This window comes from Vipera ursinii (genome assembly GCF_947247035.1).
Source record: "Vipera ursinii genome assembly, chromosome: 10".
Taxonomy (NCBI): Eukaryota; Metazoa; Chordata; class Lepidosauria; order Squamata; family Viperidae; genus Vipera; species Vipera ursinii.
The window spans coordinates 17,104,337-17,122,888 of NC_139520.1; the positions used below are offsets into that span (position 1 = coordinate 17,104,337).

Genomic DNA, 18,552 nt, shown 5'->3' on the forward strand with positions numbered 1-18,552 from the left:
AGCAGTCAGGGTGGATCTCCTCTAGGACTGACCGGTTTGATCGCCTTGCAGTCCAAGGGACTTGCAGGAGTCTTCTCCAGCACCAGAGTTCAAAGGCCTCCATTCTTTGGAGCTCAGCCTTTTTTATGGTCCAGCTTTCACTGCCATACAATGCAACTGGGAAGACCGTAGCCTTGACTATATGCACTTTTGTTGACAGGGTGATGTCTCTGCTTTTTAGTGTGCTGTCTAGATTTGCCATGGCTTTCCTACCAAGGAGCAAGTGTCTTTTAATTTCTTGGCTGAGGTGATCTTGGAGCCCAGGAAAATAAAATCTGTCCCTACCTCCATTTCTTCCCCATCTATTTGCCAGGAATTGAGAGGGCCAGATTCCATGATCTTGGTTTTCTTAATGTTAAGTTTCAAAATGTGTTGCTAGTCTCTGGTTAAGGTCAAGGTGCACTTGTTGCTCGATCAGAGCGGAATGTCTTATTTCCAGTTATGTTCGTCAACAAGGGAGCATTCATTCTAAATTTAGATGTCCTCCTCTTGAAGGTCAGAGTGGAGAGAAAGGAATCTGAGTGTTTCTTAATGGAGAACATTTGTAGACAAGAGAAATCGTGCAGAAAGTACAGGCCAGCCTCTCAATGCTTGCAGAGATGATTCTGCCTCTTATGGGGCTAGGAATTTTGAATGCACAAAAGCTTCTTTTTAATCTTATTTTCATGCAAAACAACAACAACCACCCACCCACCCCACCACCACCATTGGAACAAACAGCCTGAAGATGATATTTAATCTTCCTTTCCTGCTCAGGTGATAACCGGATCGCAAATAGTCAACTTGAATCTTGTCTCTTTGAAAACAGTATCTTGATAGTAAAATAAATGGGGCAGATTATTACCTTCACACCCTCTTTATGACTTTTGTAAAGTCTCCACTGGGGCTGACAGCCGAACGCTGAATAAAACTTAATTTAAGGCGGCAATACTGTATTGTTCTTAGTAAAAAAAAAAGCAACTTTTTTCTCCAGGCGATTTTCACTTGTTTGCCAAGTCTGTGCAAGTCTTGTGATTCTGTGACACAGTTGTCTTGAATCCTGTGAATGAAAGCCTTGCTGGGTGAGGGAAGGGAAGCTGCTAGAAATTTCAAATAACTCCAGGCTTTTCACGATAACTGGAGGTTAGTGTCAGACCTTTGCAGTATAAAAGTTTGATAAAGTAAGTGATTTCTGTTAGGAGGATCGGGTAGGAAGAATTGTTTGCTGCCTCTTCTGCTATTTGGAATTGCTGTGGACCAAGCTTTGGAGCCAGACAGGACTTTTGACCCATCTCTGTTGACTCTCTCTCAACTCTTTCAGTGTATTATACTCTTTTAAAAAGTTCTAGTAAGGAAAGCTAATTGAGATGGCTTTCCGTCTTTGACAAATGTTCAAACTCCTGCATGCCCATGTGTGATGTATAATTTTAATTAGCAGCACTCTTCTAGGCCATAATTCAAGCCGATAAGCAGAAAGGATGTGTGTTCATTCCATAATGGAAAGGATAAATTACGTTGACAGCAGCGTGCAGTCAGTCGCTCAGGCATTGTGGACGTTCCATCCTGCATTACGTGAGAATTGTTCATAGTAACATAGCGTTGCTCACTTAACCCATCTCCAGTGAGAGCTTGAGAGGACTCAGAAATACACAGAAGTGGAAAAGCCTGAATCACAGAAGGCCGCTAGGCTGAACAAGGAGAAACGGAGGGAGCCTCAATAGGCATAACCATCATTTTCAGTATTTCTTTCTCCGATATAGTTTATGCAGTTTTCCATATACATTTCTTGAAGTGGTACACAGGCAGAATAAAAACGATTACGAGGCAGCAATAAAATTCAAGTGGATTTAAATAAGTTAATATAAAAGAATAGACATTAAAAGAAAAAAGCAAAGGCATAATTTTTTTCATAGAGGCCTTCTTGGGTCAAGTCTTCCATGGCTACCTAAAATTTATAGGAGGAGCTGCCTCTCAAACATCAACATACTGAGGTGAGATTTTGGCTAGGTTCCTGGCTGTCATCCATATTTTGTAGATTGTGTATATAATCTGTATACTCCTATACACATTTCATATAGAGATTTATGCTTGTGTAATACACAAAGACATTAATCGCTGATAAATGTGGAGAGCAAACAGGAATATTGCGCAGTATGAAATGTATTCACTAACCATTTATTGATAGCTAAATAATAATAATAATAATAATAATAATAATAATAATAATAATAATAATAATAATAATAATAATAATGATCATGATCATGATCATGATGTGCCTGGTTGATACCTAGGATGCTGGCAGCAACCCGTGTCAACCATCAGCGCCAGTCAATTTGAATGTTCAGTTGACTGAGGTTCATGTTTAATGAATAAAAGATATAATAAGAATAAAATAATACAGTTGGAAGGAACCTTGGAGGTCTTCTAATCTAACCCCCTGCTCAGGAAGGAAACCCTATACCATTTCAGAAAAATGTTTGTCTAGTCTCTTCTTAAAAACTTAAGTCTTGGACCATTCACAACTTCTTGTTTTTCCCACCACTTGTTTTTACGTATTTGATTTCCCATTTGAATAGTGCTGACTTTGCAGGCTAGGGATAATCCTCAACTTACAGCATTTAATGACTATCTGAAGTTACAACAGCCCTGAAAAGAATGACTTATGACCGTTTTCCAGCATCCCCAAGGCCACGGGATCAGAAATCAGAAGCTTGGCAACTGGTTCATATTTACGACGGTTTCAGTGTCCTGGGAGGGGTGGCGGTGTCACGTGATCCCCCTTTTTGCGACCTTCAGACGAGCAAAGTCAATGGGGAAGCTTAATCGTCGTTGCCAACTTAACCACTGTGGTAACTGATTTAACAACTGGCGAGAAAGATTGTGAAATGGGGCAAAATTCACTCAACAGCCGTCCCGCTTAGCAACATAAATTTTGGCCTCCGTTGTGGTCGCAAGTCAAGGGCCACCTGCAGTTGTGTGTTTATGGGTTGTGAGATGCATATAAACATTTTGCTAGTAGGCACGCAATCGATTCGGAATCGGGAGCCCTTTCTGAAAAGCAGCTTTCTCTCTGTTGGCTTGCGATGCATAGTCCCGAGAAATCTGGCAATCATGGAAGGTTGCAGTAGATCTCAGAATAGACTCTGAAAGCCATCAGAGGTTCTGGCCTCTTTCCACCTACAGAAAGCAAATCCCTTGCGCTCCGGTATGATTCATTGGGTGTCTTCTCTTGCCCTCGAGCAGTTTTCTTTGCTGACAAGTTCTCTGGATTTGTGGGTTGAGTGTGCCTGATTCCAAAACAAAGCTGCAGCTGTGAAATCTCGTCCTCCCATTGGTATCTCAAATGGATCTTGTTCATCATGTCTTAATGCAACAGCTTTTCCCCTGGGCTCATGCAGATCTTGGGAGGGTCAGAAACCAAACCAAACCCCATGGTTACTGTATATCCATCTCCTCATTTTACATGGTTGTATTTCCTGCACCGTAACTCAGCTCTAGGAGAGTTGAAATGCTCCAATTTCTGCTCAGCGTTACAGAATTGGAAGGTACAAGCACCTCGCCAATAGCTTTGGATTGGCAAACCTGAATAACCTGTTCTTCTTCTCCGTCTTTATATTTGAATTTAACGCCCAGTGTATAAAATCTGTACGAATTCCAGACTTGTGTAAAACAATCAATTTCACTTACAGGATAACGGAGTTGGAAGGGACCTTGGAGGTCTTCTAGTCCAGCCCCCTGCTCAGCCCCTATACCCTTCCAGACAAGTGGCTGCCCAGTCTTTTCTTAAAAACCTCCAGTGATGGATCACCCACAACTTCTGAAGTTCCACTGATTAATTGTTCTCGCTGTCAGGAAATTCCTCCTTAGTTCCAGGTTGCTTCTCTCCTTGCTGAGTTTCCATCCGTTGCTTCTAGTTCTGCCTTCTGGTGCCTTGGAGACTAGCTTGGCTCACTCTTCTTTGGGGCAGCCCCTGAGATACTGGAAGACTGCTATCATGTCACCCCTTGTCCTTCTTTGCCTTAAACTAGACATACCCAATTCTGAATATAACAATATAGCACAACCCGGTACTGAAATTAGGGAGTCATGGAGAAAAGCAGATGTGATGCTTCAGGGGAGTTGACACCTCTTCTTAATAGAGTCATGCCCGCTAATTTTATTCTTTTTATCATGAAAATAATAAGAAAACCCAACACGTTAACATGCTAATTTTGAACTTTAGCCCTGCTCTTTTTAGTCCAATCAGTTGAAATCCCCTTGGTCATGTAATAAGCCATTACAATCCTTAAAGATTGCCACGATGCTATATCATAGCTTGTTTACTTCAGAGTTCCGCTATTTCCTCCGAGTTGTGTTTGTTGGCTTTTGCTTGCTGCCTTAGCAACAAAGGCGCACAAGAGAGCTTGGGAATGATCGGAAATAATTTGCACACCTACAGAATGGAGAGAATGACAGCAGCTTAGTATACATTTGATCCACGGCAGGTTGCCACTCATGCGTTGTCAAGAGAAAGTGCTGTATATCCTCCCTCCAAGGAGGAAAAAAAATGGAAACAAGTGCTGAACCATGTATAAGTTGAAATGTAACTTAAAGAAATAAATACTAAAACCTCAGCAAACTGCCTGTCTTGGCTCAGAGAGTGGGACCAGGGGAATTGTGGGTTTTCTCTGGCTCCACGTTAACCGTTAATGGGCAACTTCGCTTCCACCCGATCTCCGTATTCTTCTGGTTATTTATCTTTCAATTAAACTTGCAGGGATGGCCCTTAAAATAATAGAAATGTCTCCATAAAGTTGGAGCATAGTTATCCTATGAACTTGAAACTTGGTACCTCAAGCCTAGCATTCTTCCAGCTGTTTCTGAACATTTCCCAGGTTTGAGGGAGTCCGGTCAGTAATGTGGATGTTTTCCATGGGGTGGTGGTGCCATGTTAAAAAAAAAAAACTTACTTTATATAAGTAAATACATGTTAGAGAAAAGGACTGAAGTAACCCCATCTCTGGACTGAAACAGTATGGTCCACATTCCTACCCTCCTAGTCCTTTTACTAGAGTCCACTTAAATAACCCCCACCCCCACCCGACCCAGTTGCCTTCTCTGAACTGGTTCCATCCCTGAAGCACATTTTCTTCCAAAGAGATTAAAACTACGGATAGAATGTGAAATATACTGCATGTCCAGAAATATGGAAAGGCTATCGCCATTGGCAGCCTTCTGCTCACTTCGGTCTGCAAATCTTCAGCCAAGTGACCCTTACAAAAAAAAAAAAAAGTGTAGCCTGGTGCCAGCAGTTCTGATGTTCACCTTGAAAGGCAACCCAAATCAAAATGACGCTTTTGTTTAATTTAGCTTTAATTAGCGCATTCAAGTGACAATGACGTATTTCCTGGGTGGCCATTTGGCAGAGAAATATGACCGAGGCGGGGGCTTGGTTGGAAATATTTGTACCTTTGAATATGCTCCCCTCCTGCTGATGGTGGGTGGATTATCCTCACGTTTCTGTCTTGTTGGTCTCAGCGTGGTTTCCAGCTGATAAACCCTTAACCGCGAAAAAACCCCTGCAGTTACGCTGCACACAACGGAAAGTAGCCTGTTGCATTTGGTGTTCTGCCTTTGCCGTGATTCTCCCATGTGTCTGTTCCAGCCTCCTTTAAAAAAGGCAGCTATTGACATTTTGAACCCTCTTCTCTGGTTGTTTTTATCCGCCTGCTAAGTAAGACATCCCACTGATCTCGCTGATCAAATAGGGTGGGGCACATTTCATGCCTGCAGGGGCCAAAGAATTTGGCCTGTGCCAGCTCATTGGTTCTCTTCCTCTGCTTTGATCTGGGAGGAGACTATAACATTGTCAGATCCAGAAGTTAGTTACTCAGGCCTGGTCTATTACATTTATTAGAATTGACTTTGCAGTGATTTTCATGTGCAAGGATTTTCAAAACATACATAGATTAATGTTGCTATAGAAGCATTTACACTCACGATAGGCTTTCCGGGATGTTCACTCCTAGCAGTGCGACGCAGAAAAAAATTCCCTACACAGCCCTGGGATGATCAAAAACATAAATCCTCATCCTTTTTGTTGCTAGCATTCAACCCTCCCTTCCTTCCTTTCTTTCTTTCTTTCTTTCTTTCTTTCTTTCTTTCTTTCTTTCTTTCTTTCTTTCTTTCTTTCTTTCTTTCTTTCTTTCTTTCTTTCTTTCTTTCTTTCTTTCTTTCTTTTTCTTGTCCCTTGCTTTTGGATCAGCTTTATGCCCAGATGCTTCTGGAACAAAGAGACAGACAGTTATACCATATCAGACTGCTTATGGGTCTAGCCCAGTATTTATTTACAGAAAGTGTCACTCCTGTTCAAGGTGTCAGTCTTTTTCCTGTCATATATTATCTGATTCTATTTAATCAGTTATGATGGGAGCAAACATGGAACCTCTTGCAAGTGAAGCCTCGAATCAGTGGGTTTTCTCGATGTCATTTCTTTTTTTTCCATGGAACCCTGGGAACTGTAGTTCAATAGCCAGAAGGTGCCTAGAAATTTTCTTAGCTAAAAATTGCAGTAACGAGGCCTCTTTTTAAAGCGGGAGTTTGCATATCATTCTCTGGTATTTCAGTACCCCTATTTATATCTACTCACTAAGGATTGTGAAAATATTATTCTAAAGTTCGTTTTGGCTACTGTATAGAAATCACCCTAAAATTATGTCTGCATTTTTGTGTTGCATGAGTCCATAAAAATGTAGCCAGGCATATTTAGCTAAATGAAATGAATTAAATATGCACGGTAATGCTTGTAAAAAAAAACCTCATTTTTTTGTTTCTGCTTTTGAAAGGTCTTGGATCCTGAGCAAAACCATAACTTCACAGACCATTACTTAAACGTAGCATTTGATCTGTCTCAAGTCCTCTTCATAGCCACCGCTAATACTACTGCCACCATCCCAGCTGCTTTGTTGGACAGAATGGAGATCATTCAGGTTCCAGGTAACACAAACACGATGTGTTTGTGCATGTGTGTCTCAGAGAGAGGGATGCATTTACAGTAATTGCAGCATTGCAGGGTCAAATGATCGCCATTTCAAATCTTGCCAAGGCGTCTAGGACAACTCGCCCCAGCGAACTCGGCCTGGCCAACTTGCCACGGGCCAACTCGCTGTGTGACAATTTGCCATGGAACAATTCAACAAGGGATAACTCAAAGAGAGGAATTGCAGCAGGCCTTGTCTTGCTTTAGATTTGAACCTTCTCAAATTAGAAATCCTCAAGGGTGGGGTGAGCCGGAATGGGACAACTTGCCACAGCAGGAATAGAATAGAATAGAATAGAGTAGAGTAGAGTAGAGTAGAGTAGAGTAGAGTAGAGTAGAGTAGAGTAGAGTAGAATAGAATAGAATAGAATAGAATAGAATAGAATAGAATAGAATAGAATAGAATAGAATAGGACAGGACAGGACAGGACAGGACAGGACCTTGGAGGTCTTCTAGTCCAGTCCCTTGCTCAAGCAGGAGAACCTATACCATCTCAGACAAGTGACTGTCTAGTCTCTTCTTAAAAATAGAATAGAACCTTACCTTACCTTACCTTACCTTACCTTACCTTGGAGGTCTTCTACTCCAGCCCCCTGCTCAAGCAGGAGAACCTGCACCATCTCAGACAAGTGACTGTCTAGTCTCTTCTTAAAAATAGAATAGAACCTTACCTTACCTTACCTTACCTTACCTTACCTTACCTTACCTTGGAGGTCTTCTACTCCAGCCCCCTGCTCAAGCAGGAGAACCTACACCATCTCAGACAGGTGACTGTCCAGTCTCTTCTTAAAAATTTCCATTGATGGAGCACCCACGATTTCTGGTGGCAAGCTGTTCCACTGGTTAACTGTCTTCACTGTCAGGAAGTTTCTCCTTAATTCTAGATTGCTTCTCTCTCTGATCAGTTTCCAACCATTGTTTCTTGCCACAGCCAACTCACTGCGGGACAATTCGACAATTCAGTGTAATTATTTAAAATAGTTAAAAAATCATTTTGATTTTTGTCATTCGCATTTCATTTCGTCCCTCCTTTGGCATCCTTTCTCCACTATTTCTTCGATATTAGTGTAACTCTTGTCGCAGGGCGAGCTGTCCCGTGGCGAGTAGTCATGGACCGGGGTGAGCTGACATTCTACTTCTCCCTCTCTTCCGTTGCCTTGCGCTGAGTTGTCCCATGGTGAGTCGGCTCAGCAAGTTGTCCCATTCCGTTCCTGGGGGGGGGTGTGTGCTGCTGACAAAAAGTCATTTGGGGTGGAGTCACGTTCGCAAAATGACTGCCGAATTCACTAAACATCTGCAGCGATGTGCTTGACAACCAGGGCTAAAAAGATTTGTAAAATTGGGCATAACTTACTTAACAGCCATCTTGGAAATTCTGATCCCAATTGTGGTTTTACGTCGAGGACTAACTATACCAACTTAACTTAATAACCCTCTTTAAAATGTCACTTCTAAAATGTAAGTTCCTATCTCCTCCCATGAACCGTCTCCAAGGATACACCCAAGAGGAAAAGATAGAAATTGCACATCGGCATTTGATTCCGAAACAGCTGGAACAGCACGGGCTGACTCCTCAGCAGATTCAGATTCCCCAAGAAGCGACGCTGGTCATTATCACCCGGTAATGGTTTACGCCTTTAAAATTTTATACCACGTTTCGTTTTAGCTGTGAAATTTTAAATTTGGAATATTTTACTATCAAAGAATGTTCGAAGAGTGGGAGTTTTGCAACATAAATGTCTCTGCTTATTAATATAAGGCCTTCATTCTTAACCATTCTAAATTTATATATCCCCACCAGTGTCAGACAGTATAACAAAAACCGGAGTGATAATATTGAACATCAGTTGCCTATTATTATTAGTTGAATAATTAACAAAAAAGGCAGACAAATGTTTAAAAAAAAATCCACAGGCAATGATAATGACTTTTTCAAGCTGAATCTTTGAACAGGCCTCCTCATTTGGGGTTCCAGAAATGGAAAAGAGATTTGCAAAGGAGAGAAACAACACAAAAGTAGCTGGAAGACAAGAGAAATGTGTTTGTGGGTGGTATTTGTCTTAGAAGAAGCAGCGTTTAGGGATAATGTGTGATCTTGGCCTACCATTTCCACTTTCTGTGCTTTGTGTTAGCTTTGTGTTACTTTGAGAGCCAAATTCTGCCATGTCCTGAAGATGCTTTTTTAAAAACTGGATTTTGGTTTAATTTGAAGACTTTTCGCTTCTCATCCAAGAAGCTGCTTCAGTTTTGAAGTCAGAACTGAAGAAGCTTCTTGGATGAGAAACGAAACTTCTTCAAGGAAAAACCAAGAAAGTCTGGTTGCCTTTTGAAAAAAAAAACCCCAAACGCTTTTTTGGGACGTGGCAGAATTTGGCTCTCAAAGTAAGACAAAAGTAACCATAGATAATAAAAGAGTCCAGTTGCCTATTGGAAAAGCACCTTTACAGCAACTGTGACCTGGATGTCTCGAGAATCTCCGTAGGCAAATTCAGCCAAGTCTTCATTGTGAGTTTTGCCCCCACCACCGCAGGCAACATAATCAGCATCCTCTTGCAGAAATACTGAGGCGCGGATTCTGTTTCATTGCAATGCTTGGCCTAGATCAGGGGTGTCAAACTCAATTTCATTGAGGGCCGCATCAGCATTGCGGTTGCCCTCAGGGGGCCGGGTGGGTATGGCCAAGGTGGGCGTAGTTAGAGTGCATATGGCCTACTGGGTGGGCATGGCCAGCTCTACATCGTTCACATCAAGGGTGCCTATGGGGGCCTGGGCAGGAGTGGGACAAATCTGAGGGTCTCTGGGCCAGGGCCAAGGCAGTGGGGGCCGTTCCCTCACTGTTTCCAGGATGGCTTCGCGGGCCACATGAAACCACTTCGCGGGCCGGATCCGGCCCCCAGGCCTTGTGTTTGACATGTCTGGCCTAGATTGTTTTGCATGTTAGATCATTTGCAGAGCCCCCTCCCCACTCAAACTCAGAGATGCAAGGTAGCTCATGAGATCTGTAGCCCCAACCAGGATTCCTGGGTGGTGTTGGCTTCCATTCACACCACTAAAAGGGCACCCTTGGCTGCTGCTTTTTGTTAGCTACACCCGAGAAGCCGGAGTCCGCTCCCTGGATCGTAAACTTGGAGCGATTTGCCGAGCTGTTGCCGTCAAAGTGGCCGAAAGCCAGCACAAGGAGACCAGGCCAGATCGCTCGGAAGGCACAGAAGGAGGTTGGTGAGCTGCGTCTTTTTTTCTTTCTTTTTTCTTTTTGTCTTTCTCCTTTCTTAAAAATTCATCCTGTCTCCTGCGCTCGCCAGCATCCTGGCTTGGATGGTTCCCAAAGAAGCGCCTTTGCTGCGTTTTGAGGTTATTTTTTTTAGATTTGCTTATGTTTTGTCCTATATTTGGTTTAACTGTGTCTGCTACTATGGAGAGTTTTCATGTTCACCCCGCCTTCCGTTTACTATCAATCCTCACAAGATAAAAGTTTGTTTGGGGCTAAAACAAACACCTTCCAAGTCCAATTCTGATTTCTTTTGGGATTTGATCCCAGGAGCATTGCTGGAAATTGGTATGGTTTCATACAAACCGAAAATTATCTGTTATTTTATCTATGGGTTCCAACGCTTACAATAGGTGCGTTCAGGAACCTTTACAAGCTCTCTTGAAAAAAGTGCCATTCTGATCAAAACGTTGAGCCTATGTGTGTTTCCCACACACATATTAATACAACCTGAGATTTAAAACTCACTGATTATTCAGGCATATTTATATTGGCTGCAGACTTAGCATGATTCTAGCGCAGTGATTTTTATGTCTGGCGGAAAGCCTGCTAGACATTGAACGTATTCTGTAACCATATGAAGATTTGGAGGTGTATTTTTACAGAGTTTCTGTGCAATGTGAGAAAATTTTAACCTCTTGAACTCGTACCTCAATATATATATATATATATATATATATATATATATATATATATATATATATATATATATATATATATATATATATATATATATATATATATATATATATATATATAAAAGATGGGACTCTTTTGGGTGGCAACAGAGATGTTGTGTGACTCACACATTCTTAGAGAGAAACAGATGTCAGCCTGCAACTTTCACAATTATTTTTATTGGCCTTTCCCTCTGTTTGTTTTACCGGCTCTGCCTACATTAACATCTAATAATTGTTGCTATATATTTCAACAGCAACTTTTCAAGCCCGCTTTAATTATTGATGTCATATTTCTGTCCTCAGCCCTCCTTTCTTCCCAAGGAGAAAGAATCTGAGCAATTAAAAAAAGAGTTGAATTTATTCTCAATCCTAAATCAAAAGGCCCAGCTCATAGAGGGAAGACTTAGAAAGTCCTTCCTGAAAGCAGGTTTGACAAATGAAAGTGGCCGCCATTGGAAAACTTTCCATAATCTAGGGACGGTCAGAAAAAAATACATATATCCATGCGTGTATGTTTCAAGTTGTGGGGTCCCCCCCCCCATCTAGGTCAGGGGTGGGGTATGATGGCCCCTTAACAAATGCAATGATTCACTTACCAGCCTTGGCAAGGAAAGCCATAAAATGGGCTAAAAGTCACTTAAAAAAATATTTCGCATAGCAACATAAATTTTGGACGACCTGTAATGCTGATAGCCCACTTCTTCAAGTCAACGCCCATCCCCTTGCAAAGCCTCAGATGCATTTTCTTTTCTTTTTTTAGGTTTCTAGGGTTACTAGTGGAAGAGGCTTAAAGCTTCTCCCTTGCAACATTAGAGGGACTTGTTTACTATTAAGCAGCAGAACAAAAGGACAGCTTTGTCTTCTGCATCTCTTCCCCCCCCCCACCCACAAATTCAGCAAAGAAGTTATTTACAGTGTGGAAACTGGAGCTGGAAATTGCTGCCAGCAAGGAAAGGAACAGCAAGGGGGAATGTTTTCCAAATGGCGTAAAATTTTAGGGTTTTGGGGGGGGGGTTTGGTCTTTGTTTTTGACCATTTGGAGGAAAAGCTACCTCCCAACGCTGTGGCCCAACGCTGCCTTTGTGTGGTCTGAAAGGGCAGCAGGCGAAACAGAGCAATGAAAGGGAGGCTGACAAAATGGGCAGGGAGACGACTTGCCCTTTGCCTGGTGCTGGCGTTTGAGTCGCATCCTCCTCTTCCAAGCAAGCAAAGGGATTTTCCTTTGTTTGAAAAATTAGGAGGAGGAGGAATGAGAAGAAAGAAAGAAGAAAGAAGAAAGAAGAAAGAAGAAGAAGAAGAAGAAGAAGAAGAAGAAGAAGAAGAAGAAGAAGAAGAAGAAGAAGAAGAAGAAGAAGAAGAAGAAGAAGAAGAATCTTGCAGGCTGCAGTTGGCCAATGCCGGAGTGAATCAGATTTGTCTTGAACATCAAATTTGCCATGGAGACATGCACTACTTCAACCGTCAAGCTGAATCAGCTTACCAGCCATGGATTGTGTTTCGTCGAAGCTTGCTTCAATTCCAGTTGGGTAGGCAGCAAAAATAAGAGAGGTTTGCTGAACCCTTCAGTAGGTCCAGGTTAAGGCACAAAGGTAGAAATCAGGAGATGGTGAGTTCTAGTCCTGCCTTAGATATGAAAGCCAACTGGGTGACTTGGGCCAATCACCAGGAGATGGTGAGTTCTAGTCTCACCTTAGGCGTGAAAACTGGGTGGGTGACTGGGCCAATCATCAGGAGACTGTGAGTTCTAGTCCCTCCATACGCATGAAAGCAGATATGTTGACTTTGGGCCATTCACCAGGAGATGGTGAGTTCTAGTCCTGCCTTAGGTATGAAACAGGCTGGGCGACTTTGGACAGTTACTCTCAGCCCAACTCACCTCACAAGATTGTTGTTGTGGGGAAAATAGGAGAAGGAAGGAGTATTCGGGATGTTGGCCACCTTGAGTTACTCATAAACTAATCAAGGCTGAGAACAGGAAGGCCTGGAGGGACGTAGTCCATGGGGTCGCAATGGGTCGGACACAACTTCACAACTAACAACAACAAATCAAGGCTGCCTGGGGATTCTGGGAGTTGAAGTCCACACATCTTAGGGTTGCCAAGTTTGGAGAACCCTAACCCATAAAAGATTCCCAACCTGGCACAACCCATCCAAAAATTATTTCACGAGGGATTAATTCAGTTATTGGAACTAAACAAGAACAGAATTGGACAGTACATTTTCTCTCCATTTGGCCGTCACGTTAGGCCAAAAACAATAAAAGGAAATTGTATTATGGCCAAGGTTAGGGTTTGAAGCTCGGCCCCCTGTTTTTTGGCCGTGAATATCATAATGTGCAAACAAGGCTCAGGGAAGTAATAATAGTGCATACGCAGGCAATAAATCAGGTTAAAACCAGAGTTTATTGTTGACTTACCCACTGGTGCTGTAGTTTAGGCCAGTGTGTGAAGACGGGCTGCAGGGTTTATTTGTGGTTAGTTTTTTTATGTCTTCCTGGCTTGATCCAGTCTAGAAAATTGCAAAGTGAAAGCAGGTCTCTGCAGAGAGGGAGAACAAATCAGAAACTGGCCAAGGAACCTGCAGCTAGTTTGCCTTGATTGGAAGACATAACCCTGGCTTCTTCAACAAACCATGGCTTCATGTGGTATCTGAAGCCCAGTCCACCTTTAACTGCCTGGAACAAAAGCTGGTCTAAGTGTATTCCTTTTCATAGAGTATAACTTTTTATGTCAAGGTTAGATTCTGCAGGGTTTTAAACCATCTTTGCCCGTCCAGGTTGCATGCCTGACCCAAAGGACTAGACATATTTTGGTTTATTAGAGGTAGCCCTCCATTTACCACCACAACTGAGTCCAACACTTCTGTCGTTAAGTGAGACATCTGTTAAGTGCCGCACGTTATGACCTTTCTTGCCACAGCTGTTAACTGAATTTTTGTACATGGTAAGTTAGGGGAACCGTGGTTAAGTGAAACTGGCTTCCCCCTTGATTTTGCTTGTCCGAAGGTCACCAAAGGGGACCACACAAATGTGAACCAGTTGATCTGAATTTTGATCACGTCACCCTGGGGATGCTGCAAGGGTCGTCAGTGTGAAAAACTTGTCATATGCCACTTTTTCCAGAGCAGTTGTAACCTTTGAACGGACACTAAATGAGCTCTTGTAAGTCGAAGATTACCTGTACATTCTTCAGTGGAATATGGTCATTCTCTTTAGGAGTTGCCATCAGAATGTCTTTTTTTCTTTTCTTTTTCTTTTCTTTTGCCTTTTCATTAACAACAACAACAACAACCCTATCTTCCAGACTGGAAAGAACATATCACAGAAGATCCAAAATCTGAAACCGTCCACGACGCCTCTGACCTAGCTCTGCCCCCTGAAATGCCCATTTTGATTGACTTCCATGCCTTGAAGGACATCCTGGGCCCACCTATGTATGAACACGAGGTAGGACTTCTTCATTTCTTCTGTGGCTTGGGGAGGTTTGCTTTCCTTTGTCGGCTTCACGGTTGGTGCAACTTCGTTGTTGTTTGGATTGGTAGGAGAGCCTTTGCAAAGGTGGATCTCTTCCCCCTCATTGGCACCTTAAGACTCCGAAGCTCTTGAAAGCTATTAGCGCACTCGATTCCAACAGCTTAAAGAAGCGGCGAAGAAAAGGCGCGCTTGTCTGATTGGAGAGCTTCACAATCACACTTGGCAGGAACTTTTAAGATCTGGCATTAGTTGATGCGATGCCATTTGTCTTGACGTTCCACCGAGAGGGGAAAAGGCTGGCCTCTATTTTGGGTTTATGCATTTATTTGCAGACACTGCCTTTTTGTAGAATGCTTGTGTTCTGTACCAGCCTGCTACCAGCCCTGCAGAAAAGGCAGGGGCAACCCCTTTTACAAGAAGGCAAGAGGCTGGAACTAAGCCTGCCAAATTTATTAACATAAAAACACAGAGCAAAGAGGGCAAACACGAACCATGAAACAGGAGCTATTCAAACGGTTGCCTTCAGCAAACCAGCCCTCCCACGCATTCCCCTTTTAAACAGTTCAAGGCGTGGCTTCTTTCTGCCTCCTTCCGAGGTGCCCCATTGCCTTCCTCTGTTTACTCCTGCTTGACTGCCTCCTGCGTCGGGCGTCCTTGAACAGGGCCAGCTGTGGGTCATCTTCATCCACGCTGTCAGGCTCACACAGCTGGGTCTGCGTCGTGACCAGGTGGGAGGGGCCTGGCTGAGGGCTCTGCGGAGCCTCAATATTATTCTCAGCAAGCTCTCCAACACCCCCCTCCTCCTCCTCTGAATCGTCCGACCCAAGTGCCGAACCCACAGGCTGACCCTGAATCACAACAGCTTGATAACAAGAATACTGCACCCAGTTCCTGTCGCCATATTATTAAAAAAAAGATGTAGAGACTCTGGAAAGGGTGCAAAGAAGAGCAGCAAAGCTGATGAAGGGACTGGAGGCTAAAGCATATGAAAAATGGTTGCAGGAATTGGGTATGACCAGTCTAGTAAAAAGAAGGACTAGGGGGGACATGATAGCTGTCTTCTAATATGTCCGGGGTTGCCAGAAAGTAGAGAGGGGTGGGCGGTCAACCTGTTTTCCAAAGCGCCTGGAGGCAGGACAAGAAGCAATGGATGGAAACTAACCAAGGAGAGAAGCAACCTAGAACTAAGGAAAAATTTCCCAACAGTGAGAGCAATTAATCAGTGGAACAGCTTGCCTCCAGAAGTTGTAGGTACTTCATCACTGGAAGCTTTTAAGAAAAGACCAGACAGCCACCTGTCTGGAATCATATAGGGTCTTCTGCTTGTGCATGGGGTTGGACTAGAAGACCTCCAAGGTCCCTTCCAAGTCTGTTATTCTGTTACATTTCACATTCTACAGTTTTGGATCTGACTATATCCTGTACCTTCATTTAAATGCAGCAGTATCATTCATGCTCTCATCTTTGACAGTGTTTATCACTAGGATCACAAAAACAGGTTGTAAAATTGGGCATGGTCACCTGGTGACCCACTTAATGACCACCACAATTTATGGCCATACTTCTGTGTTCAGTTATGGTCGTAAGTCAAGGACTGCAATAGTTGGAGAGGATATTTTCTCCCTTTTACGCTACCGCAGGATTCATGATTAGCCACATTATATCGACCTATTGCCCAAAACGAAATGTTTGTTTACTTACTTAAAATGATAGCGTAGCAACATGACCAAAATTCCTACTTTATTTCTTATCAGTTTGGGTCTATTGTAGGAATGGGGCGATATTGCCTTTAGGTACAAAAAGAAAGTTTATCCAGCAGATCTCTCTTGTTTGATGTTCAGTTACAAGGCTAAAGCAGAGCCTAGCAATTTGACAGCTTCATTTGGACCATAAAAAACCTTAGGTGCAGCCTAATCCCCAAATCTCCAGCAGTTACTAAATCGTTGCTTTGAATGTGCAAAGAAATAATTAAATGCCTGGTTGTAGTTCATATTCATTCTTTCATTAAATACGTGCGCTCCATTACATTTGACCTGTCCTCCCCATCGCTCAGAAATTAAGAATGCCCCACAGCCTGGGAGAAGCCGCACACCTCCGTCTCAATTGGGGCTTTGCTGTGGCTGCCATTTTTCCCCCCTCTGAGTATTTGTAAGAATTCAGTGTAATTAGACTTAGAGAATAGACCAGGTAGAGAGTCTGTAGCCCTAATTTCATGGGGGTTGGGGGGGTCATTTCAAAAGTTCTTGGCCAGCAATTGCTGTGCTGAGATTTATGTCGAAAGGAAGCCGATCTTACCTTTATTCCGGAGATAATTTTAGAACCGAGATGATCTTGTCCACAAAAATTGACAAGGACAAACGTTCCTCACCAACAATAAGCTCACAAAAGTCAGAAAATAAAAACTGCATCCTGATTGCACTGGAAGTAAAAGCAATTCAGGTCACATCTGAAAGCTGCCCGTTGAAAACTGCAATCCCGATGTATGATTCGTAAGACCGGTAGTCCTCGAATTTCAACCGCAATTCAGCCCAAAATTTCTGTCGCCAAGCGAGACATCTGTTCAGTGAGTTTTGCCCCCCCCCCTCACCACCACTTTAAAACTTTTCTTTCCCCAGTTGTTAAGTGAATCACTGCACTTGTTAAGCACGGTTTTTAACTGAACCCGGCTTCCACGTTGACTTTGCTTGTCAGAATGTCTCAAAGGGGGAATCACGTGACCCCAGGACACTGCAACCGTCGTAAGCACGAATCAGTTGCCAAGAGTCTGAATTTTGATCGTGTGACGACGCTGCGACGGTCGTCAGTGTGAAAAAACGGTCCCAAGTCACTTTTTGTAGTGCTATTGTAACTTTGGATGGTCACTAAATAAATGTTGTAAGTTGAGGACTACCTGTCATAGCGCCATGAAGGTATAGGTCTTTGGCTAAAGGGGTCCCGGGGCTTTGGAACCACCAATTAAATCGTCAAGAAATATATATAGACCAGCGCAGAGTTAAAAGCAGATCCAGGCGGACGTCATCTGACTTGGCCGTTGGCCAGTAGCAGCCTCAAATAAAACGTGTGCTGGAGCCGCTTCTTTGGCCTGGCTTAACTGCCACGGTTTTTCTTTTTGGGACTCGATGGGAAACATTCCTCCTTGCTTCCATCTGTTTGTCTTTCCTGCAGTTTGCAGTGGGCCTCTCGTTGTTTCTCTTTTTTTTTCCGCCTCCTCCTTTCTTGGCTGGGAGAGCTTTCACCTCTGACCTCTCCATCGCCATCAATAACTAGCTGGAAATCTACACCCCGCCAGGGCAGTTTGCCTGTCAGCGCTTGGCTCAAGGAAGCGGCTCAAGAAAGCGAACACCTGAAGTAATTGAACCAATTAGCCTTCTGAAAGGGGAAGTACCTTCCCCCCCCCCAGATGAGATATTTGAAAAATGAATACCTTAGACCAGGAATCCCGAATCCCCCAGTCCATGGACCGGTACCGGGCTGCGGCATGCCAGCAACCGGGCCGCGCAAACAAGCAAAGCCCCATCCACGAGATGCAGGCAGCACACAAAACCACACACCCCTCCGGGCCGCGGAAAAACCTCTCTCCACGGAACCGGTCCCTGGTGCCCAAAAGGTTGGGGGCCTCTGCCTTAGACCCCCGTAACCTTGGAAATGCCGGTGCTCTGTGCAGCTCCTGCAAAAGAACCGGACACTTCGGAATCAAACTCTCCTCACGTAGGGAAAGGAAAGGAGCCGTGCAATCTGAATATGTCAAGTCGAATTCTGAAATAAAAGCTTGGGGGGGAGGGGAGTGGATTTGTAAAGGTGGCAGAATTTGAACCAGTGATATATTAGGCATATTAAAAGATAAAAGAGTTAAGCTGAGCGTAACTTCTGGCAATTATAGGGATACGTCCATGTGGAGACGAGGGCCAGGGCTGGCGTTGTCGTCGTCTTCTCTCTTCCATTACTACAGCCTTGAGATTCCCTGGCAAGCTTACATCCACACTGTAATTAGATTTGACCCTAATTAAAGAGCTACAATTGAAAAGGTCCTTTTTAATTGCTATCTTCATAGCAAAATGAGGTGGCAGCATCTGGAGAGGGACCTTCAAATAC

The 18,552-nt window shown here is 43.4% G+C and overlaps 1 protein-coding gene and 1 long non-coding RNA gene across 2 annotated transcripts in view; one reads left to right on the forward strand and one right to left on the reverse strand.

The window, feature by feature from the left end:
* The window catches only part of LOC310645094, a 296,214-nt gene that overhangs the window by 149,241 nt on the left and 128,421 nt on the right, over positions 1-18,552 (reverse strand). The gene's annotated exons all lie outside the window — the stretch shown is intronic.
* LONP2 (lon peptidase 2, peroxisomal) overlaps positions 1-18,552 on the forward strand; it is a 51,016-nt gene that overhangs the window by 17,980 nt on the left and 14,484 nt on the right. The window contains exons 9-12 of the mRNA XM_083370633.1: positions 6,846-6,996; positions 8,535-8,661; positions 10,125-10,255; positions 14,291-14,433. Of these exons, the coding sequence (XP_083226759.1) occupies positions 6,846-6,996; positions 8,535-8,661; positions 10,125-10,255; positions 14,291-14,433 (552 nt within the window). The remainder of the gene's footprint in view (positions 1-6,845; positions 6,997-8,534; positions 8,662-10,124; positions 10,256-14,290; positions 14,434-18,552) is intronic.